This window comes from Mobula birostris, chromosome 18, assembly GCF_030028105.1.
Source record: "Mobula birostris isolate sMobBir1 chromosome 18, sMobBir1.hap1, whole genome shotgun sequence".
NCBI lineage: Eukaryota > Metazoa > Chordata > Chondrichthyes > Myliobatiformes > Myliobatidae > Mobula > Mobula birostris.
The window spans coordinates 57,135,417-57,157,418 of record NC_092387.1 but is presented as its reverse complement, the minus strand read 5'-3'; the positions used below and the strand labels follow the sequence as shown (position 1 = coordinate 57,157,418).

The following is a 22,002-nucleotide window of genomic DNA, read 5'->3' as shown; positions in this document are numbered from 1 at the left end:
CACAGACATTTTTGCAGTATTTTTCTCTTTATTTTACGAGGTCGAGTTACGATCTCAACACTCAACCCGGCACGGATGGAAAGCATACTCGGGAGCGGACCCGACTGGTTTCGAACCCGGGAAGCGCCGCTCCCAGGTCCAGCGCCAATGTCATTGCGCCATCAGCCTGCCTAAGGGGCACAGGTTTAAGATGAGAGGGTTGAGATTTAATTGGAACCTGGGGAACAACCTTTTCACCTAAATGATGATCTAAGGTGCAGAGGAAGTGATTGAGGTAGGTACATTAACAACAATTAATAGGTACTTGGGCAGAAAAATTGATAGGAATGTTTTAGGGGAGGGGTTCCCAACCTTTTTTATGCCATGGACCCCTACCATTAACCAAGAGGTCCGTGGACCTCAGGTTGGGAACCGCTGGTTTAGAGAAATATGGACCAAATGCAAACAAATTAGACTAGCTTTTATGGGTATTGTGATCAGCATGGACCTGTTGGGCCGAAGAGCCTTTTTCTTTGACCCTGTGACTTCATAATTGTTTATCACTCTATGAGCCCAGGAAAAGAGCTTTCCGTCTGATAGTGCTGGCTGTTATCATTCTGGCGTTGACCCAATAGGTGCATCCAGCAAGATCACTGGGAACTGATCATGAGTTGAGAAAAATCTCCTTCCCCGTTCTCATTTGGGAACACAGCCCACAGCCTGCCAACTCAGGACAGAGTCATAGAAACGGGCCTTTCCTCATCCCATGTAGCCTACACTGTCCATCAAACACCCATTTACACTTGCTTCACATATCCTACACTGTCCTTCAAACACCCACTTACACCTGAGCCAACAACCCTTTGACTTGGAGGAGAGCAGCTGAATCATTGAGATAAATAGGGTGAGCCAGTGTTCGGTCTTAAGTTGTCCACAAGTCTCAGTTCACCGCTTACTGTATCAAGGAGAAAGGATTTCACTTGCCATGATGCTAATTCTTGTGTTTCATTTGCAGGAAGAGATGTTGCAAGGGTTACAGATATGTACTAGGACAGTGTATCCCTGAGGGTAAGTTGGGACTTATTTATCCTCCTGTTGTATTACTCATTGTTTGCATAGTTTAAGAAACATCAAAGGCAACAATTCACCTGCAAATCTGTCGATCTACTGTATCCAGTGCTTTAGGTGCATCTTCTTCTGCGTTGGTTAGACCTGATGCAGATTTGGGATCCACCTTGTCAAGCAATTTTGCTCTTCCTCCACAAGAGGCAGGATCTCCTGGTGGCCCCCCATTTCAGTTCAACTCCCCAAGCCTCCTCTGTTGCCAATATAAGGCCAAACTCAGGCTGGAGGAGCACACCCTTTCAATTCTTTTATATAAACATTTTACAATGCCAGTCTGTACTAACCTCTGCAACACACACACACACAGTGTAGGAGGAAGTCCCACAACGTCAACTGTACTCTTTTCCAGAGATGCTGCCTGGCCTACTGAGTTCCTCCAGCATTTTGTGTGTTGTTGCTCAGATTTCCAGCATCTGCAAATTTTCGCTTGTCTGTATTAACCTCTCCTATGATGGAGATCTGGTAATGTTCTGGTGAATTTCTGCATAATTGTAACAGAATTTCCTCCTCTCCACCCCTTTAACATTGCTGGAAGCCACTATCTCTGTGGATCTATCCTGAGCAACATATTGATGCAATTACAAAGAAAGAACGCCCCTCACTATATTTCACTTGGATTTTGAGGAGATTTAGTACGTCACCAACGACTCAAGCAATTTCTACAGATGTACTGTGAAGAACATTCTAACTGGTTGCAGCACTGTCTGGTATGGAGGGGTCACTGCATGGGATCAGAAAAATCTGCAGAGACATCTCTAAATGTGAAATACCCTTAGAGAGTAAGACCATATATTTTGGGTATATACCTCAAGAATGGTTAAAAAGAGATAAATATTTAATGAATGTACTGCTGGTGGCTGGTAAAAGGACCCTTACCAGGAAATGGTTATCACAGGAGAGCCCAACTTTAAATGCATGGATGGAAATTACAATGGACACTTACAAAATGGAGAAAATAATAGCATCTGTTAATCATAAGTTGGAACAATTTTATTCATACTGGAAAAAATGGCTTAACTACATAACACCTCATAGGCCTGATTTTATTCTCACAAATCAATGAATATGTTGTAAAAAAAGATCACTCCCTACTCTGTACATAGTTTTCTTCTTTCGATTGTTCTTTCTTTCCTCTCCTTTCTATAAGTGTATACCTCAGATAAATATTATGTGGAGATTTGTGACAAATATGATTATATGATATATATGTACAGTATCTGAAATACATCTTATGGAAATGTTTGTTTGATGATGAAATTCAATAAAAAATAAATTACAAAAAAAAAGAAAAATCTGCAGAGGGTTGTAAACGAAGCCAGCTGCATCATGGGCACTAACCTCAAAGGGGACAGCTTCTTTCTCTCCGGCATCATATTTCTGACTGATCCACGAACACAGTCTCAGTATGCCTCCTTACACAATTTATAATTTTAATTTTTATCGTAACTTAGAGTAATGTTTATGTCTTGCACTGTACTGCTGCCACAAAACAACAGATTTCATGACGTATGTCGGTGATAATGTACCTGATTCTGATGCTGAACACCATCAGGGACAAAGCAGGCCTCTGGAAGGGCAGCTCACCAACAGAGCTAAACGCTCTTCTCCTCCGCTCCCAACACACCGTGATGGAGGAGGCCGAGCCTGCAGCCCTCTGCAGCCTCTTTTGATCCTGTGCATTGGAGCCTCCATAGCAGGCAGAGATGCAACCAATCAGGATGATTGCCAAGTGCATCTGTAGAAATTTACTAGAGTCTTTGGTGACAAACCAAAACTCCTTAAACTCCTAAGAAAGTATAGTTGCTACTGTGCCTTGTTCATGATTGCATTAATATATTGGGCCCAGGAGAGATCATCTCAGGTGAATTCATGTGTTGTACTCATTCAGACAAATGGAGGGTGCTCCATCACACTCTTGACTTGTGATGGTAGAAGGACTTTGAGGTGTCTATGAAATGTACTGCAGTTTCTTGCTTGGTTTACACTGAGGGCACCACCCAAGCCAAGAAGAACATGAACGTGCAGACATAATCACTATGGAATGGATGTCGTGATGCCAGAAAAAGTCCAGTAACGTCTTGAAGGATTCCACCCACCCTGCTTGTGGATTGTTTGTCCCAGTCCCATCAGGGAGGAGGTTATGTAGCATCCATCCTAGTTATCCCCTCTATCTATAACCATCACTGCACTGTACTGTAAGCTCTCTAAACCATTTTTATTACTCATTTTATTTTGTACTTACTTGCTAGTGTTTCTGTATTTATGCACAATTTATTCCATATATCTACATCATGGCAAATTCCTAATACAGGTACATGTAAATGTACAGATATAGGGCAAGTAAAGTTGATCATTGAAATTTGCAGGGCCTGTTGAGACTGTGGTTAAAACAGCACAAGGATCTGTGTTGCCTACACTGAAGAAGTTTAAATCTTCTGTTCGACAAGGATCTGTGATATTCATTTTCCACATTGGGGTTGCTGACAAGGCCGCATTGTGCTCATTGAGAAGGCGTTGGCGAACCATCACGGTTGATCAGATTAGCTGCCTGGGGGACAAACTTTTAAGATGGCATGAAGTTTGTGTTTTAAATGCCTTACAGTGCTTTCCAGAAGTGAGCTGATGGAAAAGGCAGCTTGCAGGGAGGGTAGTGTCCACAATGATATTTTAAGGATATACGTGCATGTAAACCCAGCTCCCTCATTCCTACTCATCCCAGGGGCTACAACCAAATCTGAAATTGTACCTTCCTGATCTCCATTGTCTGAAGCCAACACAAGCAGGTGCTACCAGAGGGAATCAGTGGGTTCTGACATGGTGAGAGAAAAGGGAATGGAAGATTTGCATTTGTATACCACCCTCCAACATGCTGGGATATCAGCTGATGAAATGCACTGATGTGTGAACACGGGCAGTGTGAAGGGTACCGCTGACAGTTCAGACACAGGAAACTCTCAATCATCATCAAAAAATATGTTTTAGCGATGAAGACTAGGGAATAAAAATTTGGTCTAGACATTGCGGAGACCTCAGGCCCCTGAAATGATCAGATCTTAGCGTGAGGTGATGGCGCCTACAAGAACGTAGCACTTCTCTGGGACTTGAGTGGAGTACGTTGCCTGTTTTTTTGTGTGCATATGAACAAAGATCCATAAGTAAGTCTGCAAGCCCAGTGAGCCCCAGCAGACATTTTCAGGCAGTTTAAATATTGTGTAGTTGATGAGAAAACTAAACATTTGCCTTAATGTAACATCTTTTATACCTCAAGATTATATAACGGACTGCCTTGAGTTAGAGGGCTGTGTATGTGCGCGGCTGGGAGGGAGGAACGGGGCTTGCTTTGTGATTGTTTTTTTGTTGCTTGTTGTCTTCTATATTGTTCTGCCAAACATTGTGGGCATGCTATGTTGGTGACAGAATTTATGGCAACACTTGTGGGCTGCCCCCAGCACGGTTGTGCTGGTTATTAATGCAAATGACACATTTTACTGTATGTTTCGATGTACATGTGCCAAACTTGAATCTTGAATCTTGTATCTCAAAACTTACCAATCCCCTTTGTGGCTCTTGAAATCCCTTGAAGTTTGATCAGCTGGAAATAATTCAGAAGATGTGTAGCTCGAGTGGTTGATGGTTGGGCTGAGTTGTTCTCCGACCTTGGCAATTTACTTGCAAACGATTTGTCCCCACGTGAGGAGACATGTCAGAGCGCTGTTGATTGTGGTATTCCCCCCGAATGCTTGGCCTTAATGTATCTTTCAATCAGCTGATTTGTCATCATTTTGGAAACTCAATTGTGATGTTTCTGAAATGACGACAAATGAGCTGATTGGAAGGTATATAATGGCCAAGCATTTGGGGGACACGCCACAATCAACAGCGCACTGATGATGTCTCCTCGCATGGAGATGAAGCATTTCCAAGTAAACTGCCAATATTGGAGAACAACTCAAACCAACCGGTTTAATCGGTGTTGTAATGTTACCCTGAGAAAACTAAAGACAAATTTACAGTCTAAGAAGTGGTAGGTTCTTCTGTAGATGTTGGTCAATATTGAGAGCTTTGGACAAGGCAGTGAGTATTTCCTTTCACATCATCTCAGGAATCAGAGTTACAGTTCTATTTCTTCTGTCAGCAAGATCCAAGGTGAGCAGTACCTGACTATGGTTACTACCAGCCTCACCATAGCTTCTTACAGTCAACCTGTTCAAGAGAGAGAAAAAAAGGGGGAAAAAAAAAACAAATCTAAGGTCATTTTTAAGTATCTTTTAAGACTAGAGAACCATAAGACATTGGAGCCAAATTAGGCCATTTGGCCCATTGACTCTGATTTGCCATTCAGTTCTGGCTGATATATTATCCCTCTCAACACCATTCTCCCAGTTCCACCCCATAACCTTTGATGTCCTTTCTGATCAAGATCCTAACAACATCCACAGCCATCTGTGGCAATGAATTCCAAAGGATCACCACCCTTTTCTGGCAAGGTTCAGGTCTGAGCTTCGTATGACTGTACTTTCAAAAGCTTATGTTTGGTGTGGCACCACAGGGACAGGCTGTTCGGTCTCTCTGGTCAATGGCAGTGCTTCAGCTCGCATCAGTTCCTTCCAGCCTCCCTTCAACATTTCTTTCCATTCCTCTCTCCCGCATGTACGCATTCACCTTTCCCTCAGGAGCACCAATAGCAGGTCCCTTGTCCATGTGATACCAAGTTACACATTCTTACTGCACAACAGACGCTTCTTTAAAATCATAAACCCAAGAGATTCTGCAGATGCTGGAAATTTCGAGCACCACACACAAGATGCTGGAGGAACTCAGCAAGTCAGACAGCATCTATGGAGGGGAATAAACAAATTGATATTTTAGGTGGAGACCTTCCATGGTGGCTGGAAAGAAAGGGGAAAGAAGCCAGACTGAGAAGGCAGGAGGGGAAGCGGTACAAACCAGCAGGTGAGGGGGAAGGTGGGGGAGGGGTGATGAGGTGAGAAACTGGGAAGTGATAGGAGGAAGAGGTGCTGTGAAGGACTGAAGAAGGAATCTGATAGGAAAGGACATTTGACCATGGGAGAAAGGGCACCAGGAGGAGGTGATGGGTGGATGACGAGAAGGAGTGAGAGGAGAAGCAGAATGAGGAATGGAAAAAGGTCAAAAAAAAGGAGGGAGAAATTAGCAGGTTAGAGAAATTGGTGTTCATGCCCTAGGGCAGAGGTTACCCAGACTATGCTCCTCCAACCTGAGTAGGGCCTCATCAGGGCAGTAGAGGAGGCCATGGACCCACACTTCAGAAAGGAAAGTCAAATTTAAATGTATAGTTACCAGGGAAATCTCACCTTTTGTGACAGATAAACTGAAGATGCTTGACAAAGTGCTCCCAATCTACATCGGATCTCGCTGATGTAGAGGAGGCCACACCTGGAGCACAGGACGCAGCCGATGAGCCGATAGACTTGCAGGTGTACAGTCGATTACCCCGACAGACCCTTGAAAGTTCCCACTTGGATTACTTGCTGGGAATCTCGGATTCAATCACCATGCATCTATCCATTCTAAGAGTTACTTCAGCAATCCAATAATATTGAGTAAAATCCCTAGAGGAATTATCTACTCATCTTAAACATCCATTTTTTTTAGATTATGAGCACACTCAGTCCTCATTTATTGTCATTTAGTAATGCATGCATTAAGAAATGATACAATGTCCTGCCAGTATATCACAGAAATGCAAGACAGACCAAGACCAAAACTGACAAAAACCACAAAATTATAACATATAGTTACAACAGTGCAAAGCAATACCATAATTTAATAAAGAGCAGACCATGGGCACGGTAAAAAAAATGTCTCAAAGTCCCGATAGCCCCATCATCTCACGCAGACGGGAGAAGGAAGAAACTCTCCCTGCCATGAACCTCCAGCGCCGCAAACTTGCCGATGCAGCACCCTGGAAGCACCCGACCACAGCCGAATCTGAGTCCATCGGAAAACTTTGAGCCTCCAACTAGCCCTCTGACACCGAGCACCGAGCACCATCTCTGCTGAGCACTTTGACCCCGGCCCCGGCCGCCGAGCAACAAGCAAAGCTGAGGATTCGGGGCCTTCCCCTCTGGAGATTCTGGATTGCACAGTAGCAGCGGCAGCGAAACAGGCATTTCAGAAGTTTCTCCAGATGTTCCTCCATGCTTCTCACGTCTGTCTCCATCAGATCAGGATTGTGCACGGCGTCCTACTTGACAAATAACAGATATTTATCACTGGAGTGGCTGCTGTGCGCTGCGTCGCACCGCCATCTTCTCTTCATTTTACCTTTGAATTGCATTAATATCGCTTCTGCACTTTCTGTGTTCTCAGCTTCCTTAGCGAGCTTATGTAAGCAGAGATGTTGCCACACCTCCTCAGAAGGACAAGTTTCATTGCCCTTGAAAACAGGCCACAACACAATGGTGACCTCAGTGGCTATGGCTGGTGGCAACCAGCACCTTCCTGACAGTGTGCTGGTAGCTCCACCCCTTGATGTGTTATGTGGTGGGTGGATATGGTGTCAAGTGAAAGCAAGGCTCCAGTATAGGCCCAGAACCACTTTACTATCAATTCAGGTCTGTTTCAATGCACTTAGCTGGTGAACTCCCTGTCTGGAAGAGTAAGGGAGGCACAATCCCCTTCCACAGGAAGTACAATGAGAAGAATCATGATCTGCAGGGCCGTGAACTGAGAGCTGAGAAGTGGGATTAACCTCTTGAGATTTGCCCTACAAAGACATGATAGGCCAAATGGCCTTTTTCTCTGATTCTCATCAATCTCTGAAAAACGTACCTCCCAACCCCAGTGATTCTGTTATATCAAAGCTGAATGTATTTACTAGCAGCAGGCTCGGCATTGCTTGAAATCAGGGGCTGAATGAACCAGTGATCAGCCCCATAAAGAAGCCAGCTTACAGTTGTCAACAGTAATTGGGATCCAAATTTAGTTTTCCGGGTTGTGACCGGAATTTTGAAATTCCTGGCTGCCCGTTATCAGCTGCAATCCTTGTGGAGGATTGCCAGTTCAATGAAACACTTCTCAAAAATCATTTTTTTTACAAGTTTTACTCAAAATTAATGACACATCCTTTACAAGAAAATTGCCCCGTTCATCCATCTTCAATTATAAATCAAGCTGAAGATGGAAGAGAAACATCTGGTAGCGTACGATCCTAAACATTGGGAGATTTGTTCTGGCTTTGTTAGGTCTCACAGTAGTTTGAGTGAGATTTTGCCAAGTTGCTTTGGAGCCTCTTTCCACCCAGGCATTTTCTACAGGGTTGGCAGTGGACGGAGATGGGGTAGTGGGGTTCAAGAGGCTTTTAGATAGGTCCGTGAAAATGCTGGGAACGGTAAAAGATTAAAGATAAAGATAATCTTGTATTTGTCACATGTACATATGTGCATACAGTGAAATGCTTTGTTTGTGTCAAATCAAGTCAGCAAGGATTGTGCAGGGCAGCCTGCAAGAGTCGTCACACTTCTGGCGCCATCATAGCATTCCCACAACTCATGAAGCCGAACTGTACATCCTTGGAACATGGGAAGAAACTGGAGGAAACCAACGCAGTCACAGGGAGAATGTACTAACTGCTAAGAGGCAGCGACGGGAATCGAACCCTGATCTTACAGCTTGCTCTGTAAAGTGTTTGCGCTTACCGCTATGCTGCCTTACCGGATCATGTGCAGACAGAAGAGATTTGCTTAATTTGGTGTCACTTTCAGTGCAGACATCACGGGTTGAAGAGCTTGTTCTTCCGTCATAGAGTCATAGAGCAATAAAGCATGGACACAGTCCCTTCAGCTCAACCAGTCCATGCTAACCATGTTTCCTGGACCATTAGGACAAGGACTGTTAGAGTGGGAAACAGCTTCTTCCCCAGGGCGTGAGAATACTGAACGCGCTGCCACCACCCAGGTCTTATCACATACGAATCGCCAGTATTGTTTACATTTTAATTTGTATTGTAAATGCATTTTATTATTTGTGGTAATATTGCCTTGTGCGTTGTGTGTGAGTTATGTGTGTGTGCTGTGTTGTGCACCTTGATCCGGAGAAAGAAATCAGAATCAGGTTTATTATCACCGGCATGTGATGTGAAATTTGTTAACTTAGCAGCAGCAGTTCAATGCAATACATAATCTAGCAGAGAGAGAAAAAAAGAATAATAAATAAAATAAAAAAAACAAACAAGTAAATCAATTACGTATATTGAATAGATTTTTTTAAATGTGCGAAAACGGAAGTACTATATATTTAAAAAAAGTGAGGTAGTGTCCAAAGCTTCAATGTCCATTTAGGAATTGGATGGCAGAGGGCAAAGGTTGTTTCATTTGGCGGTGTACATGTATACGGCTGAATAACAATAAACTTCAACTTGAGTCCCTGCATCTGGGCCCATCTCCCTCCAAGCCTGCCCTCCATGTACCTATCCAAGTGCTTCCTCCAGCCACTCACCACTCTGGGTGAAAAATTTGCCCATCGGGTCCCTTTTAAATCTTTCCCTTCTCACTCTAAACCTATACACCATGGTTTTTGTCTCCCCAACCCTGGGGAAAAGACTGTTCCCGTCCATTTTATCTTTGCCTCTCATAATTTTAAGCACCTATCTAAGGTTGCCCCTTCACTCTCCTGCATTCCATGGAACAATGTCTCCTTTTAACTCTGAACCTCTAATCCTGGCAAACACTTCTGCACTCTTCCCAGTTTAACCATGTCTTTCCTATAATATGCTGAGCAAACTAGTACGCAGTACTTCAAGTGTGGCCTCCACAGAAACTTACAGAACTGCAACATCATGGTCCAATAGGGAACACGGAACTCTGCAGTACAGTACAGGCCCTTCGGCCCACGATTTTGTGCTGACCTTTTAATCAGCTCCAAGATCAATCTAACCCTTCCCTGCTACATGGCCCTCCATTCTTCTATCATTCATGTGCCTATCTAAGAGTTTCTTAGTGTATTAACTTATCTACAGTACCTCTACCACCACTGCCGCTAACCATTCTGTTTACCTCCGACACTCACACCCCCCATACTTTCCTCGAATTGCATTGAAACTATTAGCCATTGCCACTGTGGGAAAATGTCTCTGGCTATCCATGCAATCTAAACCTCTAATCATCTGATATAGCTCTATCAAGTCACCTCTCATCTTCCTTCACTCCAAAGAGAAAAGCCCTAGCTCGCTCAAGCTTTTCTCATAAGATGTGCTTTCTAAGCCGTCCAGCATCCTCGTAAATCTCCCCTGGGCCCTCACTAAAGTTTCCACATCCTTCCCAAAATGAGGCAACCAGAACTGAACACAATATTCCAAATGTGGTCAAACCAGGATTTCATAGAATTACATACACGGCACTTGAACTCAGTCCCCTGACTGATGAAGCCCAACACACCATATGCCTTCTTAACAACCCTATCAACTTGTAAGGCAACTTGGAAAGATCTATGGATGTGGACTTCAAGATCCCTCTGTTGCTCCACACAGCTGAGAATCCTGCCATTAACCATGTATTGTTTTCAGCTTTGACCTTCTAAAGTGAATCACTTCACAAATTCCACTTAAGACTCCTTCCGCCACTTTTCAGCCCAGTCCTGCATCCTGTCAATATCCACAAATTATGGGCCGTTTCCCTGTTGAGAAAAAGAGATGGCTTTAGGCCAGCACCAGGGGACAGTCTGCCACCCAGGGGTTGGCGAGATTGAAGATCATCCTCTCGCTCAAAGAGATGCTGAGGCTGCAACCCATTAAACTTTGGGAAGACAGGGTGGGGAGGCTAAATGCAAATTGAGTTGCAGTACAGAGCAGTGATAATGTGACACTGCTGGAACAAACCAAAGGATCTGGTCATCCTGTTCAGCTAAACAGCTTATATTTTCAGTCTGGCTCATATGTTCTGCTGCATTTGATCTCGTCCTTTGTGCTGCAGCCAGACCATTGTCCAACAATATCATATTGGCAACCAAAATAAATAAGAGTCTGAAATACATTCCATATGAAGACACTAGTCATCCCACACAAACTGCTGGAGGAACTCAGCAAGTCAGGCAACATCTATGGAGAGGAATAAACAGTCGACATTTCTTATCAGGGCTGGAAAGAAAGGGGAACAAACTAGAATAAGAAAGTGGCAGGGAGGCAGAGGAGAACAAGCTGGCAGGTAATAGAATCTTTCCCATTTACCCATCTGCTAACATTTTTTAAACTTATTCATCTTTTCTCGATCTGGATATTGCTGGCAAAGCCATCATTTCTGCATTTCTGCACATCTCATTACAGGGAGGATGTGGAGGCTTTGGAAAGGGTGTTAATGTGGTTCTCCAAGAGGCTACCTGGTATGAGCTATTAAGAGAGATTGGACAAACCTTGGTTTTCTCAGGAGCAGCAGAGACTGAGGGGAGACCTGACAGAAGTTTATACAATTACGAGAGGTATAGATAAGGTAGACAGTCAGAATCATTTTTCCTTCCCAAAGTAGAAATGTCAAATACCAGAGGACATGCACTTAAGGTGAGAGGGAAACAATTTAAAGGAGACTTGCTGGGTGTTTTTTGATACAAGGTGTCTGGAATGGGCTGCTAGGGGTAGTGTTTGTTTGGTTATTTATTTAATTATTTATTGATTGATTGATTGAGATGCAGCACAGAATAAGCCCTCCAAGCCCTTTGACCCAACCTGCCCAGCAATCTCCCGACTTAATCCTAGTCTAATCATGGGACAACTTACAATGGCCAATTGACCTACCAACCGGTACGCCTTTGGACTTTGGGAGGGAACGGGCACACCCGAAGGAAACGCATGTAGTCATGTGAAGAACATACAAACTCCTTACAGGCAGCGGTGGGAGTTGAAGCCAGGTCACCTGTACTGGAAAGCATTGTGCTGACCACTACGCTACTGTGTTTGAAACAAATATGATAGTAACATTTAAGAGGCAAATGCAGGGAATGGAGGATATGGACCTTTCATTCAGTCGGCTGCCCATTTCCCTCCACAGATGCTGCCTGACCAGCAGAGGTCCTCCAGCATTTTACTTTTGTTTTGCGTCAGCTTCCAGTATATGTAGTGTCTCATGTCTCTAAGAGTAAATGAAGGTCAAGATCACAACAAGGCTGCAATTTTCTGATTAGACTGTTCAAATGTAAGCTCAGGAACCATTGCTACGTACAGAAGCTGCTCCTATAAAAAGCATGGGCTGATTTTTCTAACTCAAAATTGGCACTGATGAATTTTATTCAGATCAGTGTACTTAGGTTGATAGAACCATGATGTGTACATAGAGCTGAGATACTAATCAGGGAAGGTTAACTTTAACGGCGGCTGAGGCCTAAGGGGGTGAGTGACCTTCTCGAGTTAATAAGAAAATTTAAGTTCATACTATCTAGTTGCCATCTGCTTATATGCCACTAGATGGGGCTGCTCACTGTTCTTGTCTCACAGTGGCAAGTGCTACTGTGTTGAATGGCTAAGCACAGAGTTAAATGTCAAAAACTACAGATGCTGGAAATCTAAAATAAAAATCTAAAATGCTGGAAATATTCAGTAGGTCAGACAGAATCAGTAGAGAGAGAAAAATAGTTACCACGTCGGGTCTGGGATCCTTGGTTAGCGCTCGGCAGATCTTTGATTGTCATTTATCGCAGATGATGGAAAGCTGAAATAAATCAGAAAAAGCCGGGAAAGTTCAGCACATCAAGAAGGTGCAGTAGAGTTGTGCAGTTGTGATTGGGTTAAATAGGGTAAAAGGAGACAAGTTGTGTTAGCCAGAAGTTTGTCAACTGGACTCAGGCTTACTCTGATGGACACAAGAATGCAATAGAATGTGAGGGAAATTATCTTTTAAACAGAGAGTGATGATAAACCTGGAACTCTGGTTAATGGTCAGCTAGTCAGTCTCTGGAAAAATATTTAGGGCTAACATTTTAGATTCAGGACTTGAAGCATTGTCATATTTCTTGAACTTTGGATGGTCTTTAGGAGATTTGAATGCAGAACATCTTTGCTGCCAAAGAAAGCTCATGGTCGTCTTTCAGTGGAAATGCCAGATTTTTGTGTTGGACACGAGACAAAGCCATTTGAGCTGAGATTTAATATCTACAACCTTTCATAAAAAAGTTCTCCCAAAATTCCTTCCTACCTCTCAAGGGAAACATAATAGTCAAATGAGATGTCAGGACATTTTTCATAAAACTGATGCCGCAAATTAAAGAATTACAGCTTGTTAACACAAGTTTTCAGGCAAGGTTATAATGCTATGTTTGCTCTTGGGATTCTTAGTGCGGAAGAGATGAGTGCGGGATTTGCTGCCTTGCAAGCATTAGGGGTGGCAGCATGGTAGCGTAGCGTAACTCTACAGCACCAGCTGTAAGATCGGGGTTCAATTCCTGCCACTGCCTGTATGCTTTTTGTACCTTCTCCTCATGACCACGTGGGTTTCTTCTGGGTGCTCCAGTTTCCTCTGACTTGCCAAAGGTGTATGGGTTACGTTTAGTGAGCTCTGGACATGCTGTGTTCATGCCAGAAGCATGGCAACACTTGCAGGCTGCCCCCAGCACACCCTTGACGCAAACAACGCATTTCACTGTATGCTTCCATGTTTTGACATACACGTGGTGAATAAAGCTAATCATTTTGTACGCTGTGAGCACTTATCAGGCAGCTGGCGATCCAGGTAACTCCCGCAGTAACATAAAACCTAATGCAACAACAGATCTACTTCACTGGGGTCTATCGCTGTCTCTGTCAATGCTGGAATGACCATACCCTTCCTCTGGTTAGGGAGCAGCCCCTTCCCCTGGCAGCCTTGACTACTCACACACCTGGCCCCTCTCTCCCAGGCAATAATGGGCAAATCCCTTTATTCCAGCTTGTCACATGAAGAGCGTTTGATGGTTCTGGGCCTGTATTCACTGGAATTTAGAAGTATGAGGGTGATCTAAATGAAACTTTTTGAATGGTGAAAGGCCTTGATATAGTAGATGTGGGAGGATGTTTTGTATGGTGGGAGTGTCTAAGACCAGAGCATACAGTCTCAAAATAGAGGGACGTCCTTTTAGAATGGAGATGAGGAGGAATTTCTTTAGCTAGAGAGTGGTGAATCTGTGGAATTCTTTGCCACAGGCAACTGTGGAGGCCAAGTCTTTATGTATATTTAAGGCAGAGGTTGATAGATTCTTGATTGGTCAGGGCATGAAGGGACATGGGCGGGGGGAGAAGACAGGAGATTGGGGCTGAGAGGAAAATTGGATCATCCACGATGAAATGGCGGAGCAGATGTGATGGGACAAATGGCCTAATTCTGCTCCTGTTTCTTATAGTCTTATGGTCTAAGTTAGACTGTGACATCCTACCAGCAAGTTGAAGCAAACTAAGAAGATATCTGGAGTCATGGAGTCATGGAGCATAGAAACAGACTCTTCAGCCTGATAGGTCTATGCCAACCAAGATTACCATTTAATCTGAAATCCCTTCACTTGGCCCATATCCATCTAAACATTTCCTATCCACGTACCTGTCCAAGTGGTGTTAATGTGCCTGGCTCAACCACATCCTCCAGCATCAACTGACAGCCCTCTGGATGAAAATGTTGCCCCCTTAGGTTCCTATTAAGTCACTCCCCCCATCTTAAATCTATGTCCTCCAGTTCTTGCTTTCCCAATCTTTGGGGGGGGGAGGAGGGGGGACTAGAAGGCACAGGCTTAAGGTGAGAGGTGAATGATATAAAAGGGACCAGAGAGGCAACTTCTTAATGCAGAGGGTGGTGTATGTGTTGAATAAGCTGCCAGAGGAAGTGGTGGTGGCAGGCACAATGATAATCTTTAAAAGGCATTTGGGTAAGTATGTGGATAGGAGGGGTTCAGAGAAATATATGCCGAATGTGGGAAAATGGGATTATTTTAGGTGGCCACTGTGTACAGCATGGATGAGATGGGCTGAAGGGCTTGTTTCCCTGCTGCTTTACCCTATGACACCATGATTCTTCAGAAATTTTGCAATGCTGTTACTGTTGTAAAATAGTACACACGGCAGCTAATTTGTGTATATCATAAGGTAAGGGGCAGACAATCAGCCTTGTGAAGTTGGTTAAGGAAATATTGACCAGGACACCATGAAGAATTCCATTGAACAGAGCCTAGGGATCCTGTAAACCTTCCGTTGAGGATAGGTGGGGCCTTAGATGTCATGATGGACAAAGTCAGTGGTGTGTTAGTTACAAAGCTCTTCCCCGTGGACTATAGCATTCAATTCAGCCAAGACACATAACTGACTTGAACCCTTCAAAGACTGTTTCAGATCAGTATTTCCTGGCATCACTTGGACGGGAGTGTGGCAGAAGTTGTGTTGTAGGGATGGAGGGGCATCTCCCTGGAAGGTATGTGCTGATATGGGCCCCTTTGGCCTTAAGTGAAAAGTACCACTGGCAACATTATGATTTCAGCTGCGGTGGGAAGTTCTCCATCATATCCCCACCCATCTAAGCCCCTTCTGCAACAGGCAGCATTTGCTTGCCGCCAACCATTTTAATTCAACTCCCTATTCCCATTCTGACATATTGGTCCATGGCCTCCTCTACTGCCAAGATGAGGCTGTTCTCAGGTTGGAGGAGAATCACCTCATTTTCTGTCTGGACAGGTTCCAACATGACGGCGTGAATATCAGTTTTTCTACCTTCCAGTAATTTCCCCTTTGTTTCCTTTCTCTCTTTTTCAATTCCCCATTCTGGCTCCCCTCTTTTCCTTTCTTTTCTCCTCACCTGCCTTTCATCTCCTCCTTTCCTCTCTCCCGTGGCCCACTCTCTTCTTCTATCAGATTTCTCCTTTACCTCTTCCACCTATCACCCCCCAGCTTTTCACTTCATCCATCCTTCCTCACCCACCTTTCCCCTCATCTGATCTCACCTATCACCTGCCAGCTTGTACTTCTTCCCCATGCCCCAACCTTCTTTAGATTGGATTATGAGGACACGCAGTCCTCTTTTATTGTCATTTAGTAATGCATGCATTAAGAAATGATACAATATTCCTCCAGTGTGATATCACAGAAATGCAGGACAGACCAAGACTGAAAAACTAACAAAAACCACATAATTATAACATATAGTTACAGCAGTGCAACAATACCATAACTTGATGAAGAACACGCCATGGCACAGTAAAAAAGTTCAAAGTCTCTTGAATGTCCCACATCTCACGCAGACAGGAGAAGGAAGAAAACCCTCCCTGCCATGCCCGACCACAGTCCGACTCTGAGTCGTCCGAAAACTTCGAGCCTCTGATCAGCTCTCCGACACCGAGTACCGAGCACCATCTCTATCCGAACGCTTCGACCTCAGCCTTGGTCGCCAGCAGCAGGCAACGCCGGGGATTTTGGGGCCTTCCCTCTGGAAGATTCTCGATCGCACAGTAACAGCGGCAGCGAACTGGCATTTCAGAAATTTCTCTAGATGTTCTTCTGTGCTTTCACATCTGTCTCCATCAAATCAGAATTGTCCACGGCCCCTATTTAGCAGATACGATATCATTTCACTGGAGAGCTGCGCGCACTGTGTCGTGCTGCCATCTTCTTATTCCGACTTCTGACCCCTTCCTTTCTAATCCCTATAAAGCGTCTCAGCCCGAAACGTGGACTGCTTATGCCTCTCAATAGATGCTGCCTGACCTACTGAGTTCCTCCAGCATTTTATGCACGGCAGCAGTTTGGAGCACACTCACAACACAAACAGGAGATTGACAGTGGTGCATTAATCCTTTCAGTAACTTTAGAGGATTTTTGCAGCGACAGAATTGGTAGTATTTTTCCCATGCCCTGAGTTTGGTGTGTAGGTAATTCAGGCCTCAGATCAAAAGCAAGGTTGCACTGCATAGTTACGTCACCAAGGAGTGGCAATGGTGTGTTCAATTCAGAGGCAAACTCTTTTTCCCAAGAAAAATGCCAAATACTAGAGGGCATTTAAGGTGAAAGGGAAAATGTTCAAAGGAGATGTGCGCGGCAGGATTTTTACACAGAGGACTACAGAGGCAGGTAACTGAATGCACTGCCAGGGATTGCGGTGGAGGAAAATACCATAGAGGTGTTTACAAATGGAGAAATTATGAATTACGAATTATAAGAGAGAATGAGGGATATGGACCATGTCCAGGCAGCAGGGGTGAGGTATTATTAGCTTAATTAGTTTGACATGATATCATGTGTCAAAGAGCCTGTTCCTGCGCCATAAATGGATGTATAGGCAACTATTATAAACAGAGTAACGCATACAGAAGACGGGACAGTGGGGTTGAGAGGGATAATAAATCAGCCATCATGGAATGGCAGAGCAGATTCAATTCTGCTCCTATGTCTTGTAGTCTATGGTCTTAAAATGCAGGAGGAACTCAGCAAGTCAGGCAGCATCTGTGGAGAGGAATAAACAGTTGCATTCTAGGCCGAGATGCTTCATCTGGACCATTAGTAAACAGAGGCTGTAAAGAGAAATGCATATTTATGAAACATTATTTACACCAGGAACAATCTGTGCCATGTCGATGACCCCTGTACAGTTTTTAGTATTAACACACAATGTTGAGACATTCGGTTTTCTCACCACCTTTAGTCAGCTCCATCATGGATACCAACCTCTGTAGCATCCAAGACATCTTCAAGGAGTGGTGTCTCAGACAGGCAGTGTCCATCATTAAGGACCCCATCACCCAGGACATGCCCTCTTCTATCGGAAAGGAGGCACAGAAGCCTAAAGGGAGACACTCAGTGATTCAGGAACAGTTTCTTTCCCTCTGCCATCTCATTCCTAAATAGACATTGAACCCATGAACACTACCTCACTTTTATTATTTCTGTTTTTGCACTATTTTTAACTTAACTATTTAATACACATATATATATGCGTAATGTAATTGATTTACTTAGTTATTTTTCCCCTGAATTATCATGTATTACATTGTACTGCTGCTGCTAAGTTAACAAATTTCATGACACACGCCGGTGATATTAAACCTGATTCTGGATTAAGTTCGTTTGCTCCAAACTCATATTCGTGCATGGAAAGTGATGTTAGAGCTATGGCACTTCAAGAATGGGCTGGTGTTGCCAACTCCACTTAAGTATAATCCCAGAGGTTTCATTATATGACATACCTCCAACCAGTCAAACAGCCTTTTCCACCAAACTAATACCCATGACACAAAAATTAAGCACACAATTATTTTTAAAAATCCAACCAATGACTTCTCAAGAGAATTACAAGCACATTGATCCAAGAGATTTTGATTTAATTCCTGGAGTTATTGCAACAAACTCAAAGAATTATATGGGCTAGCAGCCACATTCAGCTAACAATAACCATGATTGAGGATTGGTAAAAGAAAAATGCTTTCAGTTTTTCAATTTATGTCTTGGATGGTGTCTTAATGTGGTGTTGTTTTGTTATGACAAGTGTTCTAAAATTTGGTACTTTTAACATTTGCTAGTTTTACTAGCTGGTAAAAAAAATTGGATAAATATGTCAACTTCCAGTTTCTATAATTGGTTATGACTCTGTATAGGATAAACTGATGAAGGGTGTCATCATGAAATGTCAACTGTTTATTCCCCTCTATAAATGCTTCCTGATGTGCTGAGCTCCTCCAGCATTTTGTATGTGTTAGTCCCTAGATCATTTTCATGAGGTACGGAAAAGTTCAAACTTAATACTATTCAGAGTTTCCTGTAGCAACTTCATCAAGTACGGCATATGGGAAAGATGATTATAAGTCCATACAACCTTGTTTAGTCCATGGAACCTTGTTGAGTCCATGGAACATTGTCATTGGGTCAAAATAATATTTATCCAAAGTTTTCACCGAAGTGCAGAACACCATGACCTACTTGTAAAATCAGCAAGTTCAACTCATCGCTGCCTAGGAGGTTTATTTATTTATATAGCATAGAACAGGCCCTTCAAGCTTTGCCGCCCAGCAACCCCCGATTGAACCCTAGCCTAATCACAGGACAATTTACAATGACCAATTAACCTACTAACCTGTAAGTCTTTGAACTGTGGGAGGAAACCGGAGCACCCGGAGAAAACCCAAGCCTTTCACAGGGAGGACATACAAATTCCTTACAAAGGACGCCGGGACTGAACTCTGAACTCCGATGGTCCAAACTGTAATAGTGTTGTATTAATTGCTACACTATCATGACACCCTACTCTACGTTTAGAGACCCTAACTGTCTACAACATGATGAAAAGAAAAACAGGCTTGCATTTATGGATGATCATATACCATGTTCCAAAGCCATACTTTTGAGATGTGGTCGAAGTCAAAGTCAAGTTTATTGTCAAGTGCACACCACCGTTGGTATACACAGCATATACACACCTCTGCGTGCACACACGCACAGATACAATTAAAAGCTTACTTGCAGCAGCATCACAGGCATATAGGATCAGATAAGAAAAAACATAAATTAAACACAAATTGTTCAAGTTCAAGTTTAATTGTTAATCAACCATATATGAATGCTCATGAATGCTGTCAAACGAAACAGCATTACTCTGGGGCCAAGGTACAAAACACTGTAACAATAATCATACACAACACAAGACACACATAGCACATGTAAAACAGCAGTAAAATACAGTCACACAAAAAAAAACATAGTCTAAGTTCCTGAGTCCATGAATGTTGCAGCAATCTGCTGCAAACAATACATTTTGCCTTCTGCTGAGCGAACACTGGAGATCTGCACTGACTCCAGCATGGACACCAGGCCATGCGGTCTTCAGCACTCTGGTGGAGCACACTGACTCCGAAACCTCTCTCCTGGGCAGCTACAAACAGGTGACACCACAGCTTGAGGCTCAGTCCTTGCTACAACTGAGGTCATGCAGCTCCCCCACCATCTGCACCCACTGTTTGCCAATGAAACAGTGAATCGGACTTGTAGCATTCCACATTACTAGTGTCCAGCTGGGTCTTGCGATCACAAGAAAAGTGACAAAGACGATCACTTGCTATTATACTGCACGCCACTTTCGCCCAGCGACTCTTCTCTGCCACAGGCGGCAGCACGATACATGCCAAGTCCAACTCCTTCAGTTTCTCTGCCAACGAGCAAATCACTGATGGGGTAGATTTGCAGTACTTTAAGTTCTTAATGTCCAGCAGTGGCTTGCGATTGTAAAAAATGCACTTTAAAAAGGCAATAGCACCTTTGGTTGGCCCCATAGAAGCTGCTGTGTCTGGGTGTGCCACCTTCTTGCAGGAATTTTACAAGAAAGAACACAATTAGAGAAAAAAAATACAAGGTGTAAAGTGATCAAAGTGGTTACGGTGCTCCTAAACTAATGATTTAAGATTATGCAGGTTGGTTCAGGAACCGAATGGTTGTAGGGAATTTGCTGTTCTTGAAACTAGTGGTGTGGGACTTCAGGCTTCTGTACTTGCTAGCAGCTGGTAGATAGCTGCAAGATGGCACAGCCCAGATGGTGGGAATCTTCCTTGATGGACGTTGCCCTCTTGAGGCAGCCCCTCTTATAGATATGGTGGTTTGCGCTCCTACGGTACTGCAGCTTACCTCAAATCTGTGCTTGGATATCTGGCACGGGTCGTGAAACCACAACAGTGACTAAGAGGCAGGTGTGCTCTTAACTGAGCCAATACCTAATTAACACACATCAAAGTTGCTGGTGAACGCAGCAGGCCAGGCAGCATCTCTAGGAAGAGATACAGTCGACGTTTCAGGCCGAGACCCTTCGTCAGGACTAACTGAAAGAAGAGTGAGTAAGAGATTTGAAAGTGGGAGGGGGAGGGGGAGATCCAAAATGATAGGAGAAGACAGGAGGGGGGAAGGATGGAGCCAAGAGTTGGACAGTTGATTGGCAAAAGGGATATGAGAAGACACGTACCAAGAAAGGATATATGGCTGTGATAGCGAGTCTGAGTTAAAATGTGGTCGAAAAGTTGAAGAGCCTACCATTTCGGATCTCCCCTTCCCCCTCCCACTTTCAATCTCTTGCTAGCTCTTCTTTCAGTTAGTCCTGACGAACGGTCTCGGCCTGAAATTCCAGCATCTACAGATTTCCTCGTGTTTGCAATACCTAATTACTCTGCACATATGCAAATAAGGTGTGAGGGGTGGGTGGAGCCAGTGAGCCTTTGATACTTCTTATACAGCATCACTTTCTTTTGTGACATAGCCTATGTTATAAAATTAATTCAAAGAATCACAGACACAAAATAAGCTGAGTAGCAGGTTGAGACTGATCGAATCAGAAATTTTGATGACTGCTTAATGAGTAATCCTGCTTTAGAATTAGAAATAAAATTAATACAGTCATTTATTGGTTTATAAAGAGTTAGTGCCTTAACTAAATCTTTCTTATTTCTCGCCAAGTCTATTAATCTTTAGCTATGTCACACGTGATCCAAATTTCTGCAGTCAATGTGACTTTTTTAACTTGTGCAATCCTAGACTGAAGTATTATGTCCATTCCAGTTGGGTAATATTACTCTATGATTCAATGACTCAGTGGTGTTCAAATGGGACTTGCTTATATGGCCATCAAAGCTAGTCCCAATTGCCTAAGTTTGGCCCATATCCCTCTAAACTGCTCCTACCTGTCCAAGGATCTTTTAAATGTTGGTAATGTACCCGTCTCAACCACTTCCTCGAAAACCTCATTGCATGGACTGACCTCACTCTGTATGCAAAGGTTGTCTTTCATGTTCCTGTTAAATCCTTCCCTCTGACTTTAATCCTATGTCCTTTAGTATACATAAGCACTTGATGGTTGGATTGGGCATGGCCAACATGCCTGTATCTGTGTTGTACAACACTGAGACTCTGTGGCTGCCCCCCTTGTACTCCTATCGAGTTAATGTTCAAAATGCTAA

At 43.5% G+C, this 22,002-nt stretch overlaps 1 protein-coding gene across 5 annotated transcripts in view; it reads left to right on the top strand.

Annotated features, from left to right (window-relative positions):
- LOC140212137 (collagen and calcium-binding EGF domain-containing protein 1-like) overlaps window positions 1–22,002 on the top strand; it is a 210,105-nt gene that overhangs the window by 103,623 nt on the left and 84,480 nt on the right. For all 5 annotated transcript variants that reach the window (XM_072282739.1, XM_072282741.1, XM_072282743.1 and 2 more), the window contains one exon: window positions 995–1,047. In XM_072282739.1, coding sequence (XP_072138840.1) covers window positions 995–1,047 — 53 coding nt within the window. The remainder of the gene's footprint in view (window positions 1–994; window positions 1,048–22,002) is intronic.